The sequence below is a fragment of the Hydra vulgaris genome, chromosome 04 (assembly GCF_038396675.1).
Source record: "Hydra vulgaris chromosome 04, alternate assembly HydraT2T_AEP".
Taxonomy (NCBI): Eukaryota; Metazoa; Cnidaria; class Hydrozoa; order Anthoathecata; family Hydridae; genus Hydra; species Hydra vulgaris.
In genome coordinates this window covers 46,945,066-46,967,920 of record NC_088923.1, presented here as the reverse complement: position 1 = coordinate 46,967,920, position 22,855 = coordinate 46,945,066, and the positions used below count along the sequence as shown (strand labels likewise).

Sequence of the window (22,855 nt, the reverse complement as noted above, 5' to 3'; positions counted from 1 at the left end):
ATAACTGAGGTGCGTAATGCGTTCAATAGTCTGAAAAATAATAAATCCGCTGGCATTGATCAAATTAGCGTGAACGTAGTTAAAGCAATCTTCGATATCATAGAACCATCTTTGTTTCATATTTTTAACCTTTCAATACAATCCGGTATTGTACCGGAGAAATTAAAAATTGCTAAAATATCACCTATTTTTAAAACTGGCGATAACACAATTATGTCAAATTATAGACCTATTTCTGTCTTACCATGCTTTTCAAAATTGTTAGAACGTATTATGTATGATAGGCTTAATGAATATTTAACCAAAAACAAAATACTGTATAATAAACAATTTACATTCAAAAAAAAACATTCAACGGATCATGCAGTAATCGATTTAATAAACTATATATCCGATGGGTTCAATAATGATTGTTATACACTAGGAGTTTTTATTGATCTGTCAAAAGCATTTGACACAGTTGACCATGATATACTTATAGAAAAACTAGAACTCTATGGAGTATTAAACAATAACCTACTCTGGTTTAAAAATTACCTGTCAAACAGGAAACAATACATAGCGTATAAAAAAAATTAAATAGGAAACAAAGTTATAACTTGTGGTGTTCCCCAGGGATCCATCCTAGGACCACTATTATTCTTGTTGTACATTAACGATTTATATTTAGCTTCAAAGACTTTAAATCTTATTTTGTTTGCTGACGACTCTAATCTTTTTTACTCAAATAAAAATATAAAAGATCTTTTTAAAATATTTAATGAAGAACTAATAAAAGTTAATGATTGGATTATTTGTAATAAACTTTCATTAAATGTACTGAAAACTAAATTTTTGTTGTTTCATAAACCTAGTAAGAGTGATCACCTCCCTCTAAAATTACCCAATCTTTTTATGAATAATTCAGTTATTAAAAGAGAATCAAATGTAAACTTCCTGAGTCTGGACGCTACGTGTAACTTTTTCTTGGAAATGAAGTGGACATTACAAAAACTAGTTAAATAGGTTAAGATTGATATCTTGAATGAGAAAAACTTTACGTGCTTTTCTGAATGTGCTTAAAGGGTCAAATTTGGGCCCTTATGTGGTACTGATGACGTCATACTGATATATTTTTTTTAAATCAAACTAAAAAATACATATTTACGTCAAACGTTAGATAACCTCTTGAGAAAACCTTATAATAAATAAAAAATCTTGAGAAAAACTTACGAGCGATTCTAAAAGTGCTTAAAGGGTCAAATTTGAGCCCTTACTTGGTACTGATGACGTCACGCTAATAATTTTTCCAAATTTCGTGAATAAAAAAAAGAATAACCAAAAAGAATTTCGTGAACAGATTTTTAAAAGGGAAAATATTACAAGGGTCGAAGTTCTTAATTGATGACTTCATTTACATCAAGGATTAACACATTTTCGGTTCTTTGCATGCGTGTATGTGTGTGTGCGTATATATATACATATATATATATATATATATATATATATATATATATATATATATATATATATATATATATATATATATATATATATATATATATATCATAAATAAATATTAAATCAGTTTCAAAAAATCCTGAACTTGCATCGGAATCAGTCGAATAATATTCTGTTAAAGTATCGTCCCAATCATTTGTGTTTTCACAAGACGAACAGTTGCACAAATCCGTACAAGTCAATCCATGCGATTGACAAAGACAAACCAGTGTTTCACATTTTGACTTTTTACACGCACAGGAAATTAACTGCAAAACGTCTTCTGGAGCAGGTGGAATGAGCATCCATTCAACCTCAAATTGATCGCCAATTTCTCGCCATCCATATCCATTGGGTTTTGGAATATTGTGATTTGCCTCTAGTGATCGTTTTGCTGTTACATACGAAACTCTCTTGCAATGACACATTAGAGCATCCCTAGTAGGTGGAAGCTTTCGGGGTTCCAGAGCTTCTTTCTTGGCAATAAACTTGAGGTATCTTCCTTCGTTTGTATTACTGCATTTCAATCCATATAATTGGCATATAAACTTTTCTATTTGGTCGAAATGGGTTGCATCAAAGGTAAAGGAGTCCCCAACCTTGGAAAAAATTGACTTGTACTCTTCAGATTGTCTCATAAGTTTGAAGAATTTTGACTTGCCAATCCCGTACTTAAATGCACTTGTGTAATCGCTCCCGCTAAATGCATGAGGAGCAGGAAGACCTTTGCAACAATCAGTACCTAACTGTGAGGCAATCAGATTTATATCAAGAGTCCGCCTTTCAGAAGAAACGCCAATATCCACAAATAAGTGTATTTCAAGTTGGTTTTGGAAGTACAAAGCGTAAATAGCAATATCTGTGTCAACCGTGTGAATGCAAACGGTTTCGAAACCAATAGATGCATCGTGTTTAGAGCACAAGAATACTTTTGTATCAGCCTCTTCTTGAGTTGTATGCAGTGATACAACTTCCTCGCTTGAAACCTTTATGTATAATATAATTTTATAAGATACGCTACAAAAACAGAAATAACTTATACCACGTAAATAAATAAAACAAAGTAATAATTTTTATTACTTATATAATAATATTTCTGAGAGACCAAGATTCTCGGCTTTAGCTTTGGACTGGAGCAGAACTTCAAGCACTGTGCTCAAGTTTGGAGGCGATGAGGTAATAGCAGGAAGATAGCTAATAGTGTGGATGTCTTCTGAGATCCTTTTAGGTGTAATTAGGTAGTTAAACCCAGTCCAGCTTGGGATATCACTAGAAAAAAGATATAGTAAGGTCCAAAAGAAATCCAGCTTCTCTGAAACTACCAGTAACTTACTGTCTTTTACGCGTTTGTTTGACATAGGTAATCTGGTTCTTTTCGATTATGCTTTACGTACAGAGGCAACTCTTTTTACGTACAGAGGCAGATCTTTCTCTTTTTATTGAAATTATTTCGTTAACCTCGTTTTTGTGTACTTGGCCAATATTTTGTAACTGAATGACAATACCATTTGTGACGTGCATAGAAGTTCCATTTAAAGTTTCAGGATTTATGTCGTTGTTGTCCCAAACGAAGGTCACAAATTTTGAGGGCTGGAGAACAGATGGACAAAAACTTTTAAAAATTTGATTTTGCATTGCATTTTGTGCAAGAAATGTTTCTAAATAATTTACTTCTTATAAGAAATTCCATGTCCTAATTTACTTAGCCATTTCACTAACTCTTTTGATCCAGTTTTTCGTTTGGTACTTAACCCTAATAACATGTGTTTAGAGCATCGATGATGGCCGTTTGTTACGCTATAAATAACATCTTCACCAAGAGAGTTTTTTTTGACAATTCCACTTTTACTAACTCTAGCACAAAATAGAATTTTTGCAAAAAGTTGATGCAGAAGAGGTGGAATTTCAGTTTTAACTCTTAGTAATTCGTCTTCATTAGGAGGCCATTTAAAATATGTTTTTTTCATAGACAAAACCTCGCTGCGAATCTCTTTTGCGACATGATCGATAAGCTGTTCAATCGGTTTTGGATTATTCTTTTTTTCTAGATTCTCAATTGTTTTTAAAAAAACTTCAATGATTTTTCCTTTCTCAATAGTATCGTTATATAAGAAAGAATAGCCGAATTTTGGTGACCACAACTGAACAGACCCGCCGAATTCTGCAACTACAGCATCCTGTAAAGTCCTTCTATCTGAAATCTTTGTTCTATCTGTGCAGTTTTTCTTTGTAAAATTCAAATAGCTTACTTGTATGAATAATCTTTAAGTTGTCTAATACGTGTTCTTTCACATAGTCGAAGAGCAAACACATAATTGCATCTTCTGTTGTAATAAAAGGAGTTTTTTGGGGTCTTGTATATTTAAGGTAACAAAACCGATGATAATATAACTCTAAGGAAATTATAGGTTGCCATTCTGTGCCTGATATACTAGCCATGAGTCGTGGGTTGTCAGCTTTACTTTCAGCGTTTTCTTTTAACACGTTTGCTGCACTTTCCGTTACGCATTTTGTACGTGTTTCATATCCGTTCCTATCTTCATTAGTCTTTTTGCAATAGCAAATGCAACATTCTTCATCCGCAATAATTTTTTTCTAAAACAAGGGAATTATTTTAACTTTGAAGTAGTATATAAAACAATAAAAAACGTGAAAACTGAGGGTAATATTATTTGCTTTGCAATTCCCACCCAAAGGTTTTTTAATTTACCTGATCTATCTCTTTTCCGAGCTGAGATTCTGCGCTTAGATGAGGATACATTATTCACGCCTACATTCTCGTTAACTTTTTCTGCTCTACTTTTCCGATGTTGTAGAATTTTTAATGTTTTTATATTCACATACTTATCGTAACATCTTTGATGGAACAAGAGAGTTGTTGGGCACGTATCAGGTAGAATGTTTATGATTTTAAAGTCATTTCGAATTTGACTATATTAAAAAAAAATATTATTATCAAATCCATGCTATTTATTGTTTTTTCCGTACCATTGTTTTAGGCATATATAAAAAAATAAATTGAGTTGGACATTTAGTTTGTGACTTACCAAGCATTCTTCTCTTTCGCAAGCGCATTTTTAGTAAAACCCCGCAGTTTCATTATTATGGGCAACTTCTCCTTGATGAAGTATGCAAGCATTTTTAAATTCTTTTCTAGGAACTAGATTAAGATGCTGTGTTTTTTTGCTACCCGCCATTATTTACTTTAATATTAATAAATAAATAAAAATAAATAAAACACGTTTTTTTAGTAAACAGTTTTTGAAAAGTAAACATTTTTTAACGTAAACAAATAACGGGAACAAATTTTCTTTTTTAGATTCATTAAATTACAACTATTTTATTATTTTAATACAATATTAAAAAACAATTATAATAAAATTTGTTTTTAAAAAAGGTTTATGAAATTTTGATGAAATAATACTTAAATAATTATATTTAAAACATTTAATTTTACATATTATCAACCCCCTGTTAATAATTTTTGAAAACTAAATCAATGCTTTGCGGTATTCGATTTGTAAACAACATGGCGGATAATTTATACTTGAAATCCTTTCAATAAGTTGCATTTATTTTTGTCTCTAACTAAAGTTATAAGCAGTTTCCAAGTGGCACGTAAAAATTTTTAAACTTATTAAGTTACAAGGAACAAGTCTATATAAAAATTAAAATGTCCACTCAAAATGTTTAGTTTTCCTTTTTTTTTTTACATGTAGCGACCAGACTATATTTTAATATCTTATAATAAGTTTTATAATATCTTTGTAGAAATGTGTATATATATATATATATATATATATATATATATATATATATATATATATATATATATATATATATATATATATATATATATATATATATATATATATATATATATATATACTTTTATGTTTAAAGTTTTTAAATTGTAATATTAACTGACGGCTTCTATGTTAACGGGGCTCGGTGATAAGACAGTATGTCTTCTTCTTGCTCCGGCCATTTATTATATGTGTAAAGGATTTTTCTCATTGTAAATAGTATTATACGGCAACATAAAATTAAAAAAAAAAAAAAAAAAAGCTTTCAAAGTAAACCTATTGTGTGTGTGTTTTTTACTTACGAAAACTCTACAACTCTAAGTTACTTACATTTTTTTGTTTGTTTAGTGATTTTGGTAAAAGTTTAGTATTTTAATCTTTATCTGAAATATTTTAAAAACTTTGCTACAAATTTTGTTGTTACTAAATATGTTCAATTTATGTTTTTTTGAAACTTCAGCATTTTAAAATATACTATAAATTATATGTTTGTGTGATTTTGTGAAAAATTTGCATCTTATAGCTGAGGAAAGTTTTTATAGACAAAGTTTTATAGCTAAGTAATATTTTTTTATCATTGTTGGAAGCTTGTTATAAGTAAATAAGTTTTTAAGTAAAATAAATAGATTAACTATAGTTCACTTACACTTAATGTAAACGCTTTTTTAAAAGCAAATGTTCAGCTACATTTTTTCTTTGTTGTTGTTGTTCTTTATTGGCCCCCAGCCCAAGGCTCTGATTTACGCGTTTACGAGGCCTGTTAATATAGACGACCATGCCGTGAAGGTTATTCTAATGTCGTCCAAAAAAAACAGCGGTTACAATAAATTCATCAAAAAAAGGACACTTGAAAATGAAACCAAATATAAAAACTATAAGCGTCTTTTTGAATCAATTTTAGGGCGTTATATTCTGAACAGTTAAGCAAACGCAAAAGATCTGGAACATAATTAAAGAGGTAACTGGAAAAAAATCCTAATCGGAATAGCCTTCCATGGAATTTAAAATTGATTGGATCCAATCAATTTTAAATCAAATAATAAAATTATTACAGATAAATCTTTAATTGCAGAACCATTTAATCAGTATTTTGTTAATGTAGGTTCTAACTTAACATCAAAAATAGCAACCTCAGAAGTAAAATTCAAATCTTTTTTAAATTCTCATTATACCAATGTAATAGACAATAGTGAACATACAGAAAGAGAACTGTTGGATGCAATGTTTTTTTTAAAACCTAAAAAAAGTTTAGGATATAATGATATTAGTTGTTGCGTCATTATAAAATCAATAAAGTTATAAAATCAAAAATATACAGGAGTTTTCATAGATCTCAGCAAAGCGTTTGACACAGTTGATCATAACATTCTTCTAGCTAAATTAAAACATTATGGTATAAAAAGCTCAAACATTGATTGGTTCAAAAGTTACTTAACAAATAGAAAAGCGATATATATCGTATAACGAAGGAAAATCAACATATATGACAGTCACATACGGTGTTCCTCAAGGATCAATACTCGGACAACTACTCTTTCTTATTTATATAAACGACTTACATAAGTTTTGTAATATTTTAACTTCAATTTTATTCGCCGATGACACAAACTTGTTTTACTCTAATAGTAACATCGACTTCTTATTTGAAACAGTCAATAAGAAACTCACAAAATTAACTGAATGGTTCAAGTTCACTCCACGAAAAAAAATACTTCTTTGCTACTTCGTAGACATGAAAAGAAATTTGCTTTTAATCATCCTTTTTTAGCTGCACATATTAACAAGTATGGCAACCCAGGTCGCAGCAAAACATCATAATGTTTCTACTATCTGTGATGAACTCATTAACTTAATGGGTCAAAAAGTATGTTTGTTTATTATTGATGAAATACAAAAAGCAAAGTACTATAGCGTGTGATTGATTCAACACCTGACTTGTTCACTCTGTGATAGTTCGTTTTGTAAACAAAGGTGAACCAATTGAGTGTTTTTTGACATTCATTAAGTTTGAAAGTCAAACTAGAATCAGATTATCAAATGCATTACTGGAGTTCTTAGAGAAAATTATTAAACTGTTGGGGTCAGAAGTATGATAATGCATCGAATATGTCTGTATGTTACAATGGTTTTAAGGCTCATGTTTAATCTGTTTGTGAATATGCTATTTACACACTTTGCATTGCTCAGTCAGTAGTTCAGCCCTTGTTTTTTTTGATATTGTGCAACGGATCTACACATTCTTTAGCGCTTCAACTCATCGATGTACAATCCTGACTAAAGCGCTAAATAAAGAAAATGCAGCACTGCCTGAAAAATCAGACTTACTTTGGTCAACACATGCTGATGCAACAAGTGCTTTTTGAAGGGTTACAAGAATATTCAATCTGCTTTAGATGCCATTACTACTGATGAACGTACAACAGATGAAACTCAATAAGAGGCGCTAGGGCTAGCAAAATGTCTTGGTGAATTGGAAACTGTTACTTTGACTAACTTTCGAGACACAATTCGGCAAAGTTTCAATAAAACAAGTTTAGCTTTATAAGTTGCCATTTTAAATTTGAATAAGCTGGTGGTTTGTTGCATTCATTGCCTGAGTATGTTCAATTGTTGAACATACTCAGACAATGAATGTAAGACAAGTAACCCCGGTTTACTGTATATCAGATTAGACTTGATAAAAATATATGCATAACTTTTATATAAATGACAAAAAACTTTCAAAGTTTTCAAAGCATTATTTTGTTTAAATAAACATAATTTAACTATTTCATAAAACAAAAATCTAAAACGATACAAAATTCTAAATAATAAGAAAAAAAACATTAACTTCACACGACTAACATCAAAAGACATGGTACAGAATTTGCACAATTTGACAGATACGTCATTACCTAGTCTAAGCAAACTCATCTGCAGCACTTTTAACATGTTGCGAATATAAAAAATACAAACTTCATTTTAAAAACTTGGCACTAATTTTTAAAATCTGACATTGCTCAGCCAAACCTAAAAATCTAACTCTGCTCAACCGAACTAAACTTTGAGCGGAGTTTTGTACGAGACCTTATTAAAAGTTAAACTGTCTCATGGTTTAACAGTGTAAAATGATTCGTTTAGAATAAAAAGAGACTGAGCTACATATATTATGAATGTACAATTAATTTTTAAAAAAGTACAGTTAATTTTTACTACGATTAATGATTGAATTAAACTTTAACGAGTATTTAAATTCATTCTTTACCCAGTGTTACAAATTTTTACTAAATATTTGCCAACTTTAGGTTTTTTTATTGTTTATTTATTAACTTTCTCTGCTAATTCCAAAGATGCAAAATTTTTTAAAGTTTTAAAGTTATAACGTTTTTAGCACCAACCGGCAACTAAGCAACTATATATTGTCAGTGCCACACAAAACATTGCATGGGAGGTAGTTAGTGTGCTTCTCTCGCAGCCTATACTTAGATAAGGAAATAAAAGCAGTGGGTTGCAAAACAGATAATATTGCGTATATTGCAGGCAAAAAATACGTAATTATTTGGTCCTTTAACTACGTCGTTTTCCGTTTCTGTGCTGTAAAATCTTTTAAAAAGTTTTAAATGCCTCTTATCAAATACGCATTTAAAGTTTGTGCTCAAGACTAAAGTAATTTATTTTAAAAACATCTTAATCTAACTAAACACGTACCTAATGCGCATTATACGCTTATTTTATTGACTGGATAAGTTCTCTTCTTCTCATAATGGCTACTAGAGTATGTCGAAATTTTCCAGATAGGTTTTTCTATGTATCTGGATGTTATATGGACAAAAAGGTTAAAAAAATGATTACGAGGTAAAAGAAAGCCAATGGCTTTTGCTTTTCCTAGAATATAAAGGAGCCGAAGAATAATTACCAAATGAGCATTATATAGGTATTTTAATTGACTAGGTTAGTTTTGTTCTTCTCATAATGGCTAATAGAGGATGTCGAAATTTTTCTGATATGTTTTCCTATGTATCTGGATATTATATTGGAAAAAAGGCTACGATAATGGTTACGAGGTAGAAGAAAGCCAATGTCTTTTGCTTTTCCTAGAGTATAATGGAGCCTAAGAATAACAACAATGACTTTTACTTTTGTATGATGATGTTACAAAGTACAGAAAAGCTTAAGAGAGTTATGCTTTTAGACATACCATCTTCTACAATACCTGCTGTCATTGGATCCCAAATTAAAGCAATGTTGAAGTCAGAGAAACTCAATAGAGCATTGATAAAAGTTAAAAAAGAAGTTTAGTGTACATTTTGTGATGTAGTTTGTGGATTCCTAGGAAGTTATAAAAACCCTAATTACAAGCAGCTAGTTGCAATGTTAATTGAAAAATTTAAGAAACTTTTGATACATATGTTGTGTTAAAAACAATATATGTAACTTACATGTGTTTTTGTTAATTATATCGTGTTAGAAATATTTTACATCTGCTTAAGTGAATGATTGTAGTTTTTTACATTATTGCAGATCCAGAACGAAAAAAAATAATAAGGATCACAAATTATTATATAGCTAATTATAAACATCTTGTATTTACAAATTATTATTATTTATATGTTTTTATATGTCAAAAAGTAAAGAAAAAATTAGCTGGTAATTTTTAAATTAGTTTATGTATAGGACACAAAATTTAAAACTATAAACTGACTTCTATAAAAAAATCCAAGATTTTCCAATTTTTGTCATACAAATTATCTCGTCTTCTTTCTTCAGCTGATGTCTTTACAAAGTTACCTCAAATAAACATACTTTGATGGATCGATTGTTAGTGGTGGTCCTGCTGATTTGACAAATAACAGAAACGAAACTGTTTTGACAATTAATAAAGCTCTAATTGCATGACAACTAAATTCATCTGTGAAAACCCTCGTCCACATTCACATGAAGAAATGGAGATACTCCAAGGTTTTCATGGAATTCACAAATCATTTCTCTTTCTTTTATATTTAATCAAGTTTTTTATTTCAGCTTATCTGAATGTCAGCTGAGCGTTAATGTTATATCTTCTCTTTTTTTAGTCTAATATACAAGCCTATTGAGCTAATTTAACATATACAATTATAAGAAAAATAATTTCTTTGAGTTTATTTGCTTGAAAACGTCCTCATTTATATCAAAGTTATGTATGTATCTATTTGTCATTTATATCAAAGTTATGTTTACATTATTGTTAAGTCTAATTTAATATACATTTCTTTTTTGCGAAAACAAAATTTAATTTGTATTTTTATTATATAGAAAATTGATTCAGAAATTAGCTACCAAATTTTAAGAAAAATTTTATATATTGAACGCAAACTTACAGTTTTTTTTAAATGAGAGCATTTAAATGAAATAAGATCATTAAAAAAAAAAAAAGTAAAGCAAGGAAAAGAAAACTATCAACTAAAAGAAGGTACTAGAACACCGTTCTTATGCGTTTTAGGATAAAAAAAGCACTGTATATATATGTGTTCTAAATATATGTTAAATTTAAATAAAAAACAAATCCAATTTTTTTGCAAAAAAATAAAGTATATAAAATTAAATAATATATAATATAAATTTATAAAAAGGCAATTTATTATATATGAAGACACAGAGGAAAAAAGGCATATGTAACACATTTCCACTTTTGAGATAAAAGAAATTTTGTCTTTAAAAGATGCTTGTTTGTTGTTACTATATATCTTGGGACACTAAGTATTTTTTCTTAAAGATATATCACTTCCTTTGTATTCATGAGAAGTTCTCTGTCTAGATTGCATAATTTAATTAAATGTGGAGGGTTTAAACCACATGAGTGGCATGGACATTTGCCTTTTTTCCCCTTTACAGAGCACTAACTTGAGACCTTCTTCTACAAGCTGAATTGCAATGTACACAGTCAATGTAAAATGGATTATAATACCTATTTTGCTGTGGTAAATTGCTAGGTATGATGGAATTGAAGTTGATTTTTTTATTTTTGATGCCTGTACGATTAGTTATTTGAATGGACACAACATACCATAGCAGTTTTTTTAAACTTGTTTATTACAACAAAAATCATTAGCTATTGACAGTGTTTGAGTTTTTGTTTTTTTTGACAAGATTTGTATGTAATAAGGCTAAGACTCGTCTTCCGAATCTGAATTTTGCTTATGGAGGTTGTTTGGCATGCTGCTATCAAGAGGAAGATTATCAAAGAATGCATGGTGCCTTGGATCGCAGAACCTCGTCAACATTTGCAGGCCCTCAAACTTGGTCAGGGGTATTCGTGGTTGAAGGTAATTCTTCTCCAAGTTGGACTTCAACACCGTTTTTATATTTGCTGGGAGAGTCTTTCTTCTAGGTGATAAAACTGCAGACTCGTAATGCCTATGCTAAGTGTTTCTAAAATGCATGAACATAGGATGGTCTATAGAGAAAACAACTTCTATGATTGGACGGTTTGGCTGATCAGGAACATCAATCAGGTTTGTTTTGTTAACCAAGCTTAGATCCCGATCGCATTCCATATTAGAGTGACCACGGATTGGAAAGATTACTTTCACTTTGCTAAACCTTTTCCAAAGATGCACAAGAGCAAATAAGAACCTAAACACTGTCCAGTTTTTGTTTTGGCAGGCACAACCATCACAAAAAATTTAAATAGTCCTCACATTCTGTGAAACACAAAATGAAACGAAGCAGGATTGAAGCCACATTGTCTGAACGACGTTTGTCAACTGTTTCATTATATGTTTAGTACACATTTGTCAACTAGTACACGTTTGTCAACTATTTCATCAAATGTGTAGTACACATTGTCCCCTGCAAGCTCGTGAATGTTAAATGAGTAAGGGACAGCTGGCGTCAATAAAGTACATCGTTGGCAATCTTGTTTGGTACAGGCAGCTCCTTATGAAAATCAAAGGCGATTGCAAAAGACTTTTGATCTTGCTTACCTGTGTTCTTTGCTGTCCTTTTTCGTTCGTAGAATATTTCTGCTTTGCTTTGAGAAGGCTCCTGCAAAGAGCTTAGCCTTCCTTGCCTGTATATCCGCCTCATCACCAGAACGGGCAAGAAGCTGAGAGTCAATGCTGCTAATTTTTGCTTGAAACTCATCACAGGCAGAACAGGTGTAAGACCTAGGGTACCCGAATGAAATATTAAAGTACTCGTTGAATATGGTTCTAGTTTCCGACTCATATAAAAAAGTAACACCAGGATGCTGCTCAAAGAAAAGATTAAACATTTTCGTAATGTTGAGTATTTCTGGCAGGTAGAGGCGACTAGACTTTTTGCGTGAGTAGTTGGATGAACACCCCTTGAATGAGCCAACATGAGTAATCACAATCTCTCTCATATCTGCTGTTAGCTTTAGAGTATAGTTGTTGTGCTTCCCTCGCTTGTCTTTTGATGGGAATCATGTAAGAAACACACAGAACCAGAATTGTGAGACCACAGACAAAAATTCAGAGCAAAAACAACAGTAAAACTACAAAAAACACTAACAATAGCATACTACTACTTTGGGTTATGAAGATTAGCTGCTGTTAGCATAACTAATTTTCGCTATTTATTATTTTATTTTTACACACTTTTGCCGATAAAAAAAAAATTTACAGTCGTAACTTATAAAAAAATAATTACATGACCGGGGCAAGAATAAGACAAATTTAGTCTTATCATTAAGCCCCAAAAAATGCGTCATTACTAGACAAAATATAGTTTGATAATAAAATATAGTTTCAATGTATATATCTCTGATATATATTATAAAAGAAAATTTAAATATATCGCATATCGTTTAAAATTTATAGTTTTTTAAAAAATAAGGTATAACAATTGCTTTGTAAAATAAAAGAAACAAAATTTATTAAAATATTAAATGACAAAAATAACATTTAAGAATTGGTTTGAAAAATAAGAAGATATGACTTTATATAAAAACATTTTATTGGTAGAGCATTTTATAGTTTAACTTATTTAATTATATTTATAATACTTTTCAATGCCAATTAAGTAAAAGCAAATAAACAGTATAAAATAAAAGTAAAAGATTAATAAATAACGCAAAAATAAAAAATAAATTTCTCAAAAAGAAGATTATCATTTAAAATGATAAAAATATATGTACAATTATGGATTAATTATGTATTAATAACCTAAAGTAATTAATTAATTAACTATTAATTATTGATTTCTAATATAAAGAAGTTTTATTAGAAAAAATTTAATTCATTTTCAGTTAACAAAAGTAATTGCTTAAGTTTTGTTTTGAATTGGTTTAGAGAATAATTAGTTTTCATTTCATTATTTAATATTATGTTCCACAACTTTGGTCCTCGGTTTACAATAGAGAATTTAGTAGCGGAATAATAAGTTTTGGATTGAATGTAGTTGTATTTTGAAAATCTAGTAGGGTATATGTGATTTATTTTTTCAAAAATTGAATAAAATAAGATTGGTAATATATTTTTATCAAATTTGAACATGAAAATAAGAACTTGATAGAGGTGTAGTTTATACACATTTAGGATATTGAGTTCATTAAATAGTGTTTGTGTGTGTGAGAAGCGATCTACGTTTGAAATTATCCTTATAGCCTGTTTTTGTTTGCTAAGCAATTTTTTTATTTTCGTCGCGTTAGTGCTACACCAAGCAATGTTCGCATAACTTAAGTAGCAATGAATAAAAGAAAAGTAAATGTTTTTTAAACAAGATCGATGTAATAACTGCTTTGCTTTGTACATTATACCTGAATTTTTTGATATTTTATCTTCAACTACACCTATATGTTCCCTCCAGGTTACATTTTCGTCTAGAAATACGCCTAAAAACTTTATTGATTGCTCTCTCTTTATTAATTGATGGTCAATAAAAAGGACCGGAAGTTCTAAGGGAATATCTGATTTTTTATGTAGGCGATGGAATAAAGTGTATTTTGTTTTAGTAATATTTAAAGATAACTTGTTTGATTTAAACCATTGGGTTAGTTTGTCTAGTTCTTTGTTTAATGTTTGGAATAATATATTGATATCTTTATTGGAATAAAACAAGCTGGTATCATCTGCAAATAAAATTGTTTTTAAAATGTTAGAAAATTTATTTAAATCGTTTATATAAACAAGAAATAGAAGTGGCCCTAAAATTGATCCTTGAGGAACACCACATGTAATTGTCTCATAATTAGTTTTTCCTTCATCATAAACTATATACTGCTTCCTATTAGTCAAATAACTCTCGAACCAGGACAAGTTAGTATTTTTTAAACCATAATTTTTGAGTTTCGATAGAAGGATTTGATGATTGACTGTATCGAAAGCTTTACTTAAATCGATAAAAAGACCAAGGGTATACTTGCCTTCATCAAGCGATTTAAATATGTCCTGAACAAGGTGAATGATTGCATGATCGGTGGAATGGCCAGATTTGAATCCAAATTGTTTATGGTAAAGAATATTATTTACATTTAAAAAAGAATAAAGCCTATTATACATAACTCGCTCTAATATTTTAGAAAAACAATTAAGAATTGAGATTGGACGATAATTTGCAACTTCAGAAGGATCGCCTGATTTTAAAATTGGAATGATTTTTGCAATTTTTAGGTTTTTTGGAAAAACACCATGTTTTAAAGATAAGTTAAAAATATGTAATAATGGAATTGTGATGTATTTTATCGATTTAATAACGACATTACTACTTATAGAATCGAAACCTACACTTTTTTTGGGCTTTAACAAAGAGACTGCGTCTAATAATTCATTTTCCGTAAGTTTAGGATTAGACATAACACTAATGTTGTTTGAGGTTACGTAAGACTTAAAGTGTATTTTAGAAGTTGCTATATTTGATGATAAAATAGGACCTATATTTACAAAAAACTGATTAAGTATTTCGGCCACAAAGGATTTATTTACAATACAATTGTTATTAACTTTAAGATTTTTCGGAAGTAAATTACAATATAAACGTTTTTTACCGATTACCTCCTTTATAATTTGCCATGTTTTTTTCGAATCATTTTTGTGTTTAAATAATTGTTCCGAATAGTAATGTTTCTTTGAGCGTTTTAAAACTGATTCATATAGCCGTTTATAGGTTTTGTTACTAGTTTCATTTTTAAGAGTTTTTTTTTTAAGAAACTTGTTATATAAACGTTTTTTTTTTTTTTTAGGATTTAAGAATGCCCCTCGTAATCCAGGGGTTTAAAAGTGTTTTTGCTTTGATAACTTTAGTAACTTCCGGGAATGCTTTATTATAAAGATTAAGAAATTCAGTTAAAAAGATATCATGCTTTATCGGCATTTAAATTTAGTTGTAGGGTGTCCCAGTTGACACCAGTAAGAAGTTTATGAAAATTTTTGATGGAAGCGTTGTTTACTAACCGTTTTGTAATTAATTTTTTTCTATCACTAAGAGCATCATAGTCGATGCATTTTTGCGATAGAATAAAAATAGGGAAGTGATCAGAAATGTCAGATTTAAATATACCTGTCCTTATTTTAATATTTACGAAATCATTTGTAATAATTTGATCTAAAGATGTTGCACTTTCTCTCGTTACTCGCGTTGGTTTATTGATTAGGGGAATATAACTATTTTGAAAAATTGTGTTAAAGAAGTTCTTAATGTTTTTATTTTTGTCGTATTCTAATATATTAAGATTAATGTCACCAACAATATAAACCGATTTATTTAAAGATGATTTTTTTTTAATTATACTTTTAATGTGATTTTCAAATACCTTAATACTTCCTGAGGGCAGTCTATATAAAGCATGGATGACGATATTTCTTGAAGTTTTATTAATAATTTCAACACATAAAGATTTATAATCATTAGTGGTTGAACTTAACTGTGGTTTCCTTTTGAATAAAATTGAATTTTTTATGTATATACACAAACCTCCACCTTCCTTATTTGATGCTCTAACTTGATGAATTACTTTATAATTAGGTAATTGAATATTGGAATTGTTTTCAATGCTTACATCGTTACACCATGTCTCGCTGAGACAAATTACCTGAAATCTAATGTCAACTTTATGTAAAAATTGTTTCAATGACTCAAAATTTTTTTGAATACTTCTAATATTAATGTGAAGCATTGAAAACGAATTATCTTCCATTCCTTTATCAATATTTTTTGAATTTGGGTTATAGTATATCGGGCTAGTATTTTTAATTACTTGACTATCGTTAAAAAAATTATAATCAAGATCCGAATAGTTGTTTAAAATTATTGGCTTTTTCTGCGAATTAAAATTTATGTTTGATAAAACAATATTATCAGCCATTTTAAATAAAAAAATAAATCAATATAAATTTAACTAAAAAAAAAAAAAAATCATTTAACATGATTTTTTTTTCCTAAATTCTTTAACAATGAGCTTATCATATATAACAACAGAATATTTACCGTTTGTCCTATTCGTTTTGCTTTCTTCAAGAAGTTTCTTTCTTATTATAGTAGTTTCTAGCGAAAAATCCTCGTTAATATAAATTCAGAACCTTTTAGTTTGTTGGCGTTTTTTAAAATCTTTACTTTGTCTTTATAATTTAGTAATTTAATTACAATTGCTCTAGGTTTTTTAATATCGATAATACCAGTTCTGTGCGCTCTTTCTATGATTACATCTTTTACATTGAGGTTATTTTCACAAAGGTTTATTATTTTTACTTCCGTATCATCCCAGTTTTCGTTATCATTTTCTTTGACTCCTTCGATTCGAAGATTGTTTCTCCTTTGACGACCTTCTAGTTGTCTAAATCTATTTTTTTCATTCTCCCCTATGGTTGCATTCGACCATATTTTTTTTTCCACATCACTGACTTTTTTATCATTTATCAATTTTTTTTCCAAATCGCTGACTTTTTTATCATGGCAATCCTGATAGAACGTTAGACTTTCTTCAATGTCTTTTTGTATTTTTTCATTTTACTTTTTTAAGATCGGTATTTCGGTTTTCGTTTTCCTTTTTTAAAACTTCACAAGAATTCTTTAACGTATTAATTTCTTTTAGCAATCCATCAATTCGATCGTTAGCCAGTTTTAAATTTGCACTTATTAACGCTAAAATATCTTTTTGTTGTTTTTAGAACATTTCTTGAAATATTTCACGAACTAATTTTATTGAGACTTCAGTGTTAAGTTTTGAACTCATTATTGACAAGATTTGAAAAATAAATAAATTAACAAATACAACTTGCAATATCAATTTTATTATTTTATTTCTTTTGTAGCAAAAGCACGTCCGTTTACTACAGAACCGCAATCGCAATGTGTCAATAAAGTTTTTAGGCGTGTTTCTAGACGAAAATGTAACCTGGAGGGTTACATTTTCGTCATATAGGTGAAGTTGAAGATAAAATATCAAAAAATTCAGGTATAATGTACAAAGCAAAGCAGTTATTACATCGATCTTGTTTAAAAAACATTTACTTTTCTTTTATTCATTGCTACTTAAGTTATGCGAACATTGCTTGGTGTAGCACTAACGCGACGAAAATAAAAAAATTGCTTAGCAAACAAAAACAGGCTATAAGGATAATTTCAAACGTAGATCGCTTCTCACACACACAAACACTATTTAATGAACTCAATATCCTAAATGTATATAAACTACACTTCTATCAAGTTCTTATTTTCATGTTCAAACTTGATAAAAATATATTACCAATCTTATTTTATTCAATTTTTGAAAAAATAAATCACATATACCCTACTAGATTTTCAAAATACAACTACATTCAATCCAAAACTTATTATTCCGCTACTAAATTCTCTATTGTAAACCGAGGACCAAAGTTGTGGAACATAATATTAAATAATGAAATGAAAACTAATTATTCTCTAAACCAATTCAAAGCAAAACTTAAGCAATTACTTTTGTTAACTGAAAATGAATTAAATTTTTTCTAATAAAACTTCTTTATATTAGAAATCAATAATTAATAGTTAATTAATTAATTACTTTAGGTTATTAATACATAATTAATCCATAATTGTACATATATTTTTATCATTTTAAATGATAATCTTCTTTTTGAGAAATTTATTTTTTATTTTTGCGTTATTTATTAATCTTTTACTTTTATTTTATACTGTTTATTTGCTTTTACTTAATTGGCATTGAAAAGTATTATAAATATAATTAAATAAGTTAAACTATAAAATGCTCTACCAATAAAATGTTTTTATATAAAGTCATATCTTCTTATTTTTCAAACCAATTCTTAAATGTTATTTTTGTCATTTAATATTTTAATAAATTTTGTTTCTTTTATTTTACAAAGCAATTGTTATACCTAATTTTTTAAAAAACTATAAATTTTAAACGATATGCGATATATTTAAATTTTCTTTTATAATATATATCAGAGATATATACATTGAAACTATATTTTATTGTCAAACTATATTTTGTCTAGTAATGACTCATTTTTTGGGGCTTAATGATAAGACTAAATTTGTCTTCTTCTAGCCCCGGTCATGTAATTATTTTTTTATAAGTTACGACTGTAAATTTTTTTTTTATCGGCAAAGTGTAAATAAAATTATAAAAAAAAATCCATTACAAATAGTTAGGGATTAACGTTAGCGCTAACAGAAATTCATTAGAGATTAGCAAAAATTGACTAAAATTCCTCTAACTCTTATTGTATATTTTATTTTCCTCTTGCTTAAACTGATATTACTGGGGAGGGTAGCGGGGGGGGGGGGAAGAGGGAGGGTGAGGAAAGGGCATTCATGTCAGCAACTTGTAGCTTGCTGTCAGCCTGTCATAATATCTTGCGGTGCCTAGATTCACCAGCCGGTTGTGTAAATATAGGCTATAATAATAATAGCCTGTCAGCATCATATACTACTCCTACAACAACAACAACAACAACTACTACTACTACTACTACTACTACTACTACTACTACTACTACTAATAATAATAATAATAATAACAATTATAATAACAATAATAATAATAAACAGGATTATTATCAGAATGAGAAAAACAACAACAAAACTGACAATATAACAATGATAACAATAATAACTAGCAGAAAGCAACCCGTAATACGGGTTACGGTCGGTCTGTTACTTAATTTCTAGTGGCTGTTTTCCACAATTTAAATTTGCGAAACCTTAACTAATACCCTGTAAGAAAAACGCCTTCAAATTAAAAAATTAAAGCTTCTGTAAAACTTAAATAAATTAATTTACCAATTATTTAACGTTATTTGAGTAATTTACAGCTGACATAGGTCATATCAGTGTATGGCAGAACCACTTTCCTAGACATTACTAAGTTCAACACAATACGTTTTTAGTTACTGACACAAAATAATAACACTTCATCATGCCTTAAATTGACGAAAGATTAAAGCTAAATTCTTGTTATATTTTTTATAACATGAACTTTAATTAATAAGATTAGTATGAAGTGAACGTAAATTATTTATGAGTTATTAATTTTTTGGTATCCCCTTGATACATGTTTCTTTAAAAAAGGAAATTGTCTTTAAAACGATAAATGCACACAACTAAATAAATTTATTATAAATAACTAAGCAATTGAGTACAAATACGTTTCAAACAAAAAAAAGTTGATTTATATTCAAACATGTGTATAACAAATTGTAAAAGATATGTAAACTTTGATTTTTTATATTGCATTAATGCGTCATATGACAAACCTAAAATAAAAATTGTAACAGATAAGTAGACATAAAAGAAAAACAAAATAAAACAAAAAAACAACAACTGGAATACAATTTACCTGCTTTTCGGTAGCCTGTTGTCATACTTAAACTCTGTCATGATGCAACTTGTCGGTGTTGTTTTTTGGCGTTATTTCACGTTGGCTTTTAGTAAACTTTAGTTAAATTTAAAAGACATTACAATAGATTTAAAGTTTTTTAATTAAAAAGCAAAAAAACAAATGCTTCAAGGAGCCAAACTAAAAACATTAAAGATAAACAATCAAATGGATATAAATAAATTGCATTTATATAGCTAAATATAGTCTTGGCTTACAGTAAATTTTAAAAGCAGTGAGTTCAATAAATTAAACTACCAATTAATTATTTTTAACAATAGAATGTAGCATCATTATATGATAATTGGGTAATGAATCAATTTAACTATATTTAAGTTTAATTGGTGAAAAACAAATAAAATTTCAATTAAAAAAGACAAAAACAAACCAAATATACAACAATATATTATAAAAAATTACAAAATTAAAAAAAAAAATCACTGAAGAAAAAACGGCAACAAAAAAAATATAAATATCGTCACTGATAGAAGACATTTACGACCTTTTGGTTGCTGTTTTTTCTTTGGTGTCTCCCAACACCCCGGTATGGATGAGCCCTCTATTTGAAGGATGGCTCATCCATACAGCCATTACTTCGCCACTTATTGAAGGACCTCTCCGAGAGAGGCCCTGGGTGTTGGGAGCGATATCTTTGATATTCCTCAAATGTTAACGACTCTAAAATTACAAATTGAAGGATATAATAAAATTTAAAAATATTTACAATTTTTTTAAATCAAAATATAAAGCATAACCTCACCATTTTCACAGGATGAAGAGGATGCTAAAAATAAATTAAAAAAAAGTAAAATAAAAAGAGTTAAACTTGTGAGAAATTTAATTTTAATAAAAATATGAGTAAAATGCAAACAGTTTAAAAATGTCATATTTATATTAAATAAATCTTTCACCTATTGCACATATTTCTACATAAAAAATATATAAAATTTAAAACACAGCCCTACCAGTTATGCTTTTACCAGACACTAAAGACAAAAAATATACCTCAGAATAATTGATAGAATTATATTTACATATAAATAAATATATAACTATAATTTTTTTTACCTATTACCCTCATTTCTTCCATGAAGTTGTCTAAAGTAAGAAAAAAGATAACTGAAGCTAAAACTAATAAAAACTAAACTAAATTAACTATAAACTAAACCAAAACTAAAATAAACTTTAAATTTTAATATCTGTACCTCAGAAGACAAAGGTCGGTTATCCAGTTTTTTGTGAAAATGAGTTATGTATGGGACCTTTTTAGTTTTTTCAGTATCTACATAGGTATAAAGACTGTTTTCCTGCAACAATGTGAAACAAAGTTTGGTCAATATAAAGGGTCTGGTGTCCCCACAATGTTCAAAGGAAAAACGTCTGTAGTTCAGAAATGACTTTTCAATTTTTTTATTTAACTTCTTATTTTTGTCAAAATTATATTTCATGTGCCTCAAGACAAATTAAATTAAAAACATAAATTTAACCATTAAGAATAAAAAAGCCAAATGCAGACTAATTATTTTACTATTTACTCTCTCCTGGACAATTTCTAAAATGTGACAACTGACTTGGACTACTGAGTGTACAGATATAGATACATAAATGCTTTATTTATTTAACTATACTAATCATATAATTTATACTTAGTTTTTTTTCCAACTCTCCTAAAAGAAAAAGAAAATAAAGCTTAAGTACTTGAAGTTTTCAAATTCCAGTTACAGTACAAATAAACAAATTCCTATTAACAATTATCTAATAGCAAAAACACTGACTTATTTCAGTCTTCAATTCTGTGTCTAAACAATAAAAGAACTTAAATGTATAGACGTTAAAATATGTTAATATATATATTATATATTTTATGCTGGAACATCATGATTCCAAAATATTTATAGCAAAATCATGTAGTAAACAGCGCTAAAGAAAAAAAATTAAATTGAGATAAAACAAATTGTATATATGGCAAAATAATTTGTATTGGCTTTTAGTGAATAATTAAAAGCAGTGATTTTTAATAAAATTACCTACTTACCATTTTTAACAACAGACACCAACATGAAGATAAGCCAAATGTCTATCAACTCAAAAGATAACAAAAAAACACCACAGCAACAACACACAACAATGGCACACACCATAAGTTAATATAATATGTTTATAACTTATAAGTTTAAGTTAAAATATGTTTATAACAATAAGTAAGATAACGTTCATATTTAACAGAACATAAGTAACAACATTAGGCAAAATGTTATTAAAATACATTTTTATGTATTCTTTGACCCTAAAGACTTTCGTGTAACCCTCTGTTATAAGTACATCACTTGGCTGGCAAAGTTGACAAATCTTACTCTACACGTTTACAAAGTTACAGCACTTTGAAACAACATAATTTTAAAAACAATTATATAACACATATTGACACATACACAAACAATAAAAAACACTTTACATTATTATATTATTATTGATAAAACAATTACATTATTATTGATAAAACAACTATCAAGCACTTGTTACCACATACACATAAAAAAAGCATAAATGCATACTATAAACGTGTACAAACAAAAATTTTTAAAATGACGCGAGAAAATTTAAAATGATTCAAAATAAACAAAAAATATATATACACAAACAATACTCCTTACCTTTTTTTTTTTCATAAGAACTGAATCCTCATAACAAAATTTAACCTTTACATATAATAGCATGTGACACGTCATGTCAGTGTTGGCACAAAATTTTAATTTAATTTTTCTAAATTTTC

General features: G+C 28.5%; 1 protein-coding gene and 1 long non-coding RNA gene across 2 annotated transcripts; both read right to left on the bottom strand.

Annotated features, from left to right (window-relative positions):
• Positions 1–3,343: 3,343 nt before the first annotated feature.
• LOC136079098 (uncharacterized) lies at positions 3,344–4,529 on the bottom strand. The gene is made up of 2 exons (XM_065794819.1): positions 4,190–4,529; positions 3,344–4,074 (listed from the first exon to the last, which is right to left on the bottom strand). Exons 1-2 carry the CDS (start codon positions 4,238–4,240, stop codon positions 3,688–3,690), a joined length of 438 nt encoding a protein of 145 aa, XP_065650891.1. The 5' UTR covers positions 4,241–4,529; the 3' UTR covers positions 3,344–3,687.
• A 15,271-nt stretch (positions 4,530–19,800) lies between these two features.
• On the bottom strand, positions 19,801–20,179 carry LOC136079848 (uncharacterized). The gene is made up of 2 exons (XR_010638270.1): positions 20,044–20,179; positions 19,801–19,960 (listed from the first exon to the last, which is right to left on the bottom strand). It is a non-coding gene; the product is annotated as an uncharacterized LOC136079848 (long non-coding RNA).
• Between the last annotated feature and the right edge of the window lie 2,676 nt (positions 20,180–22,855).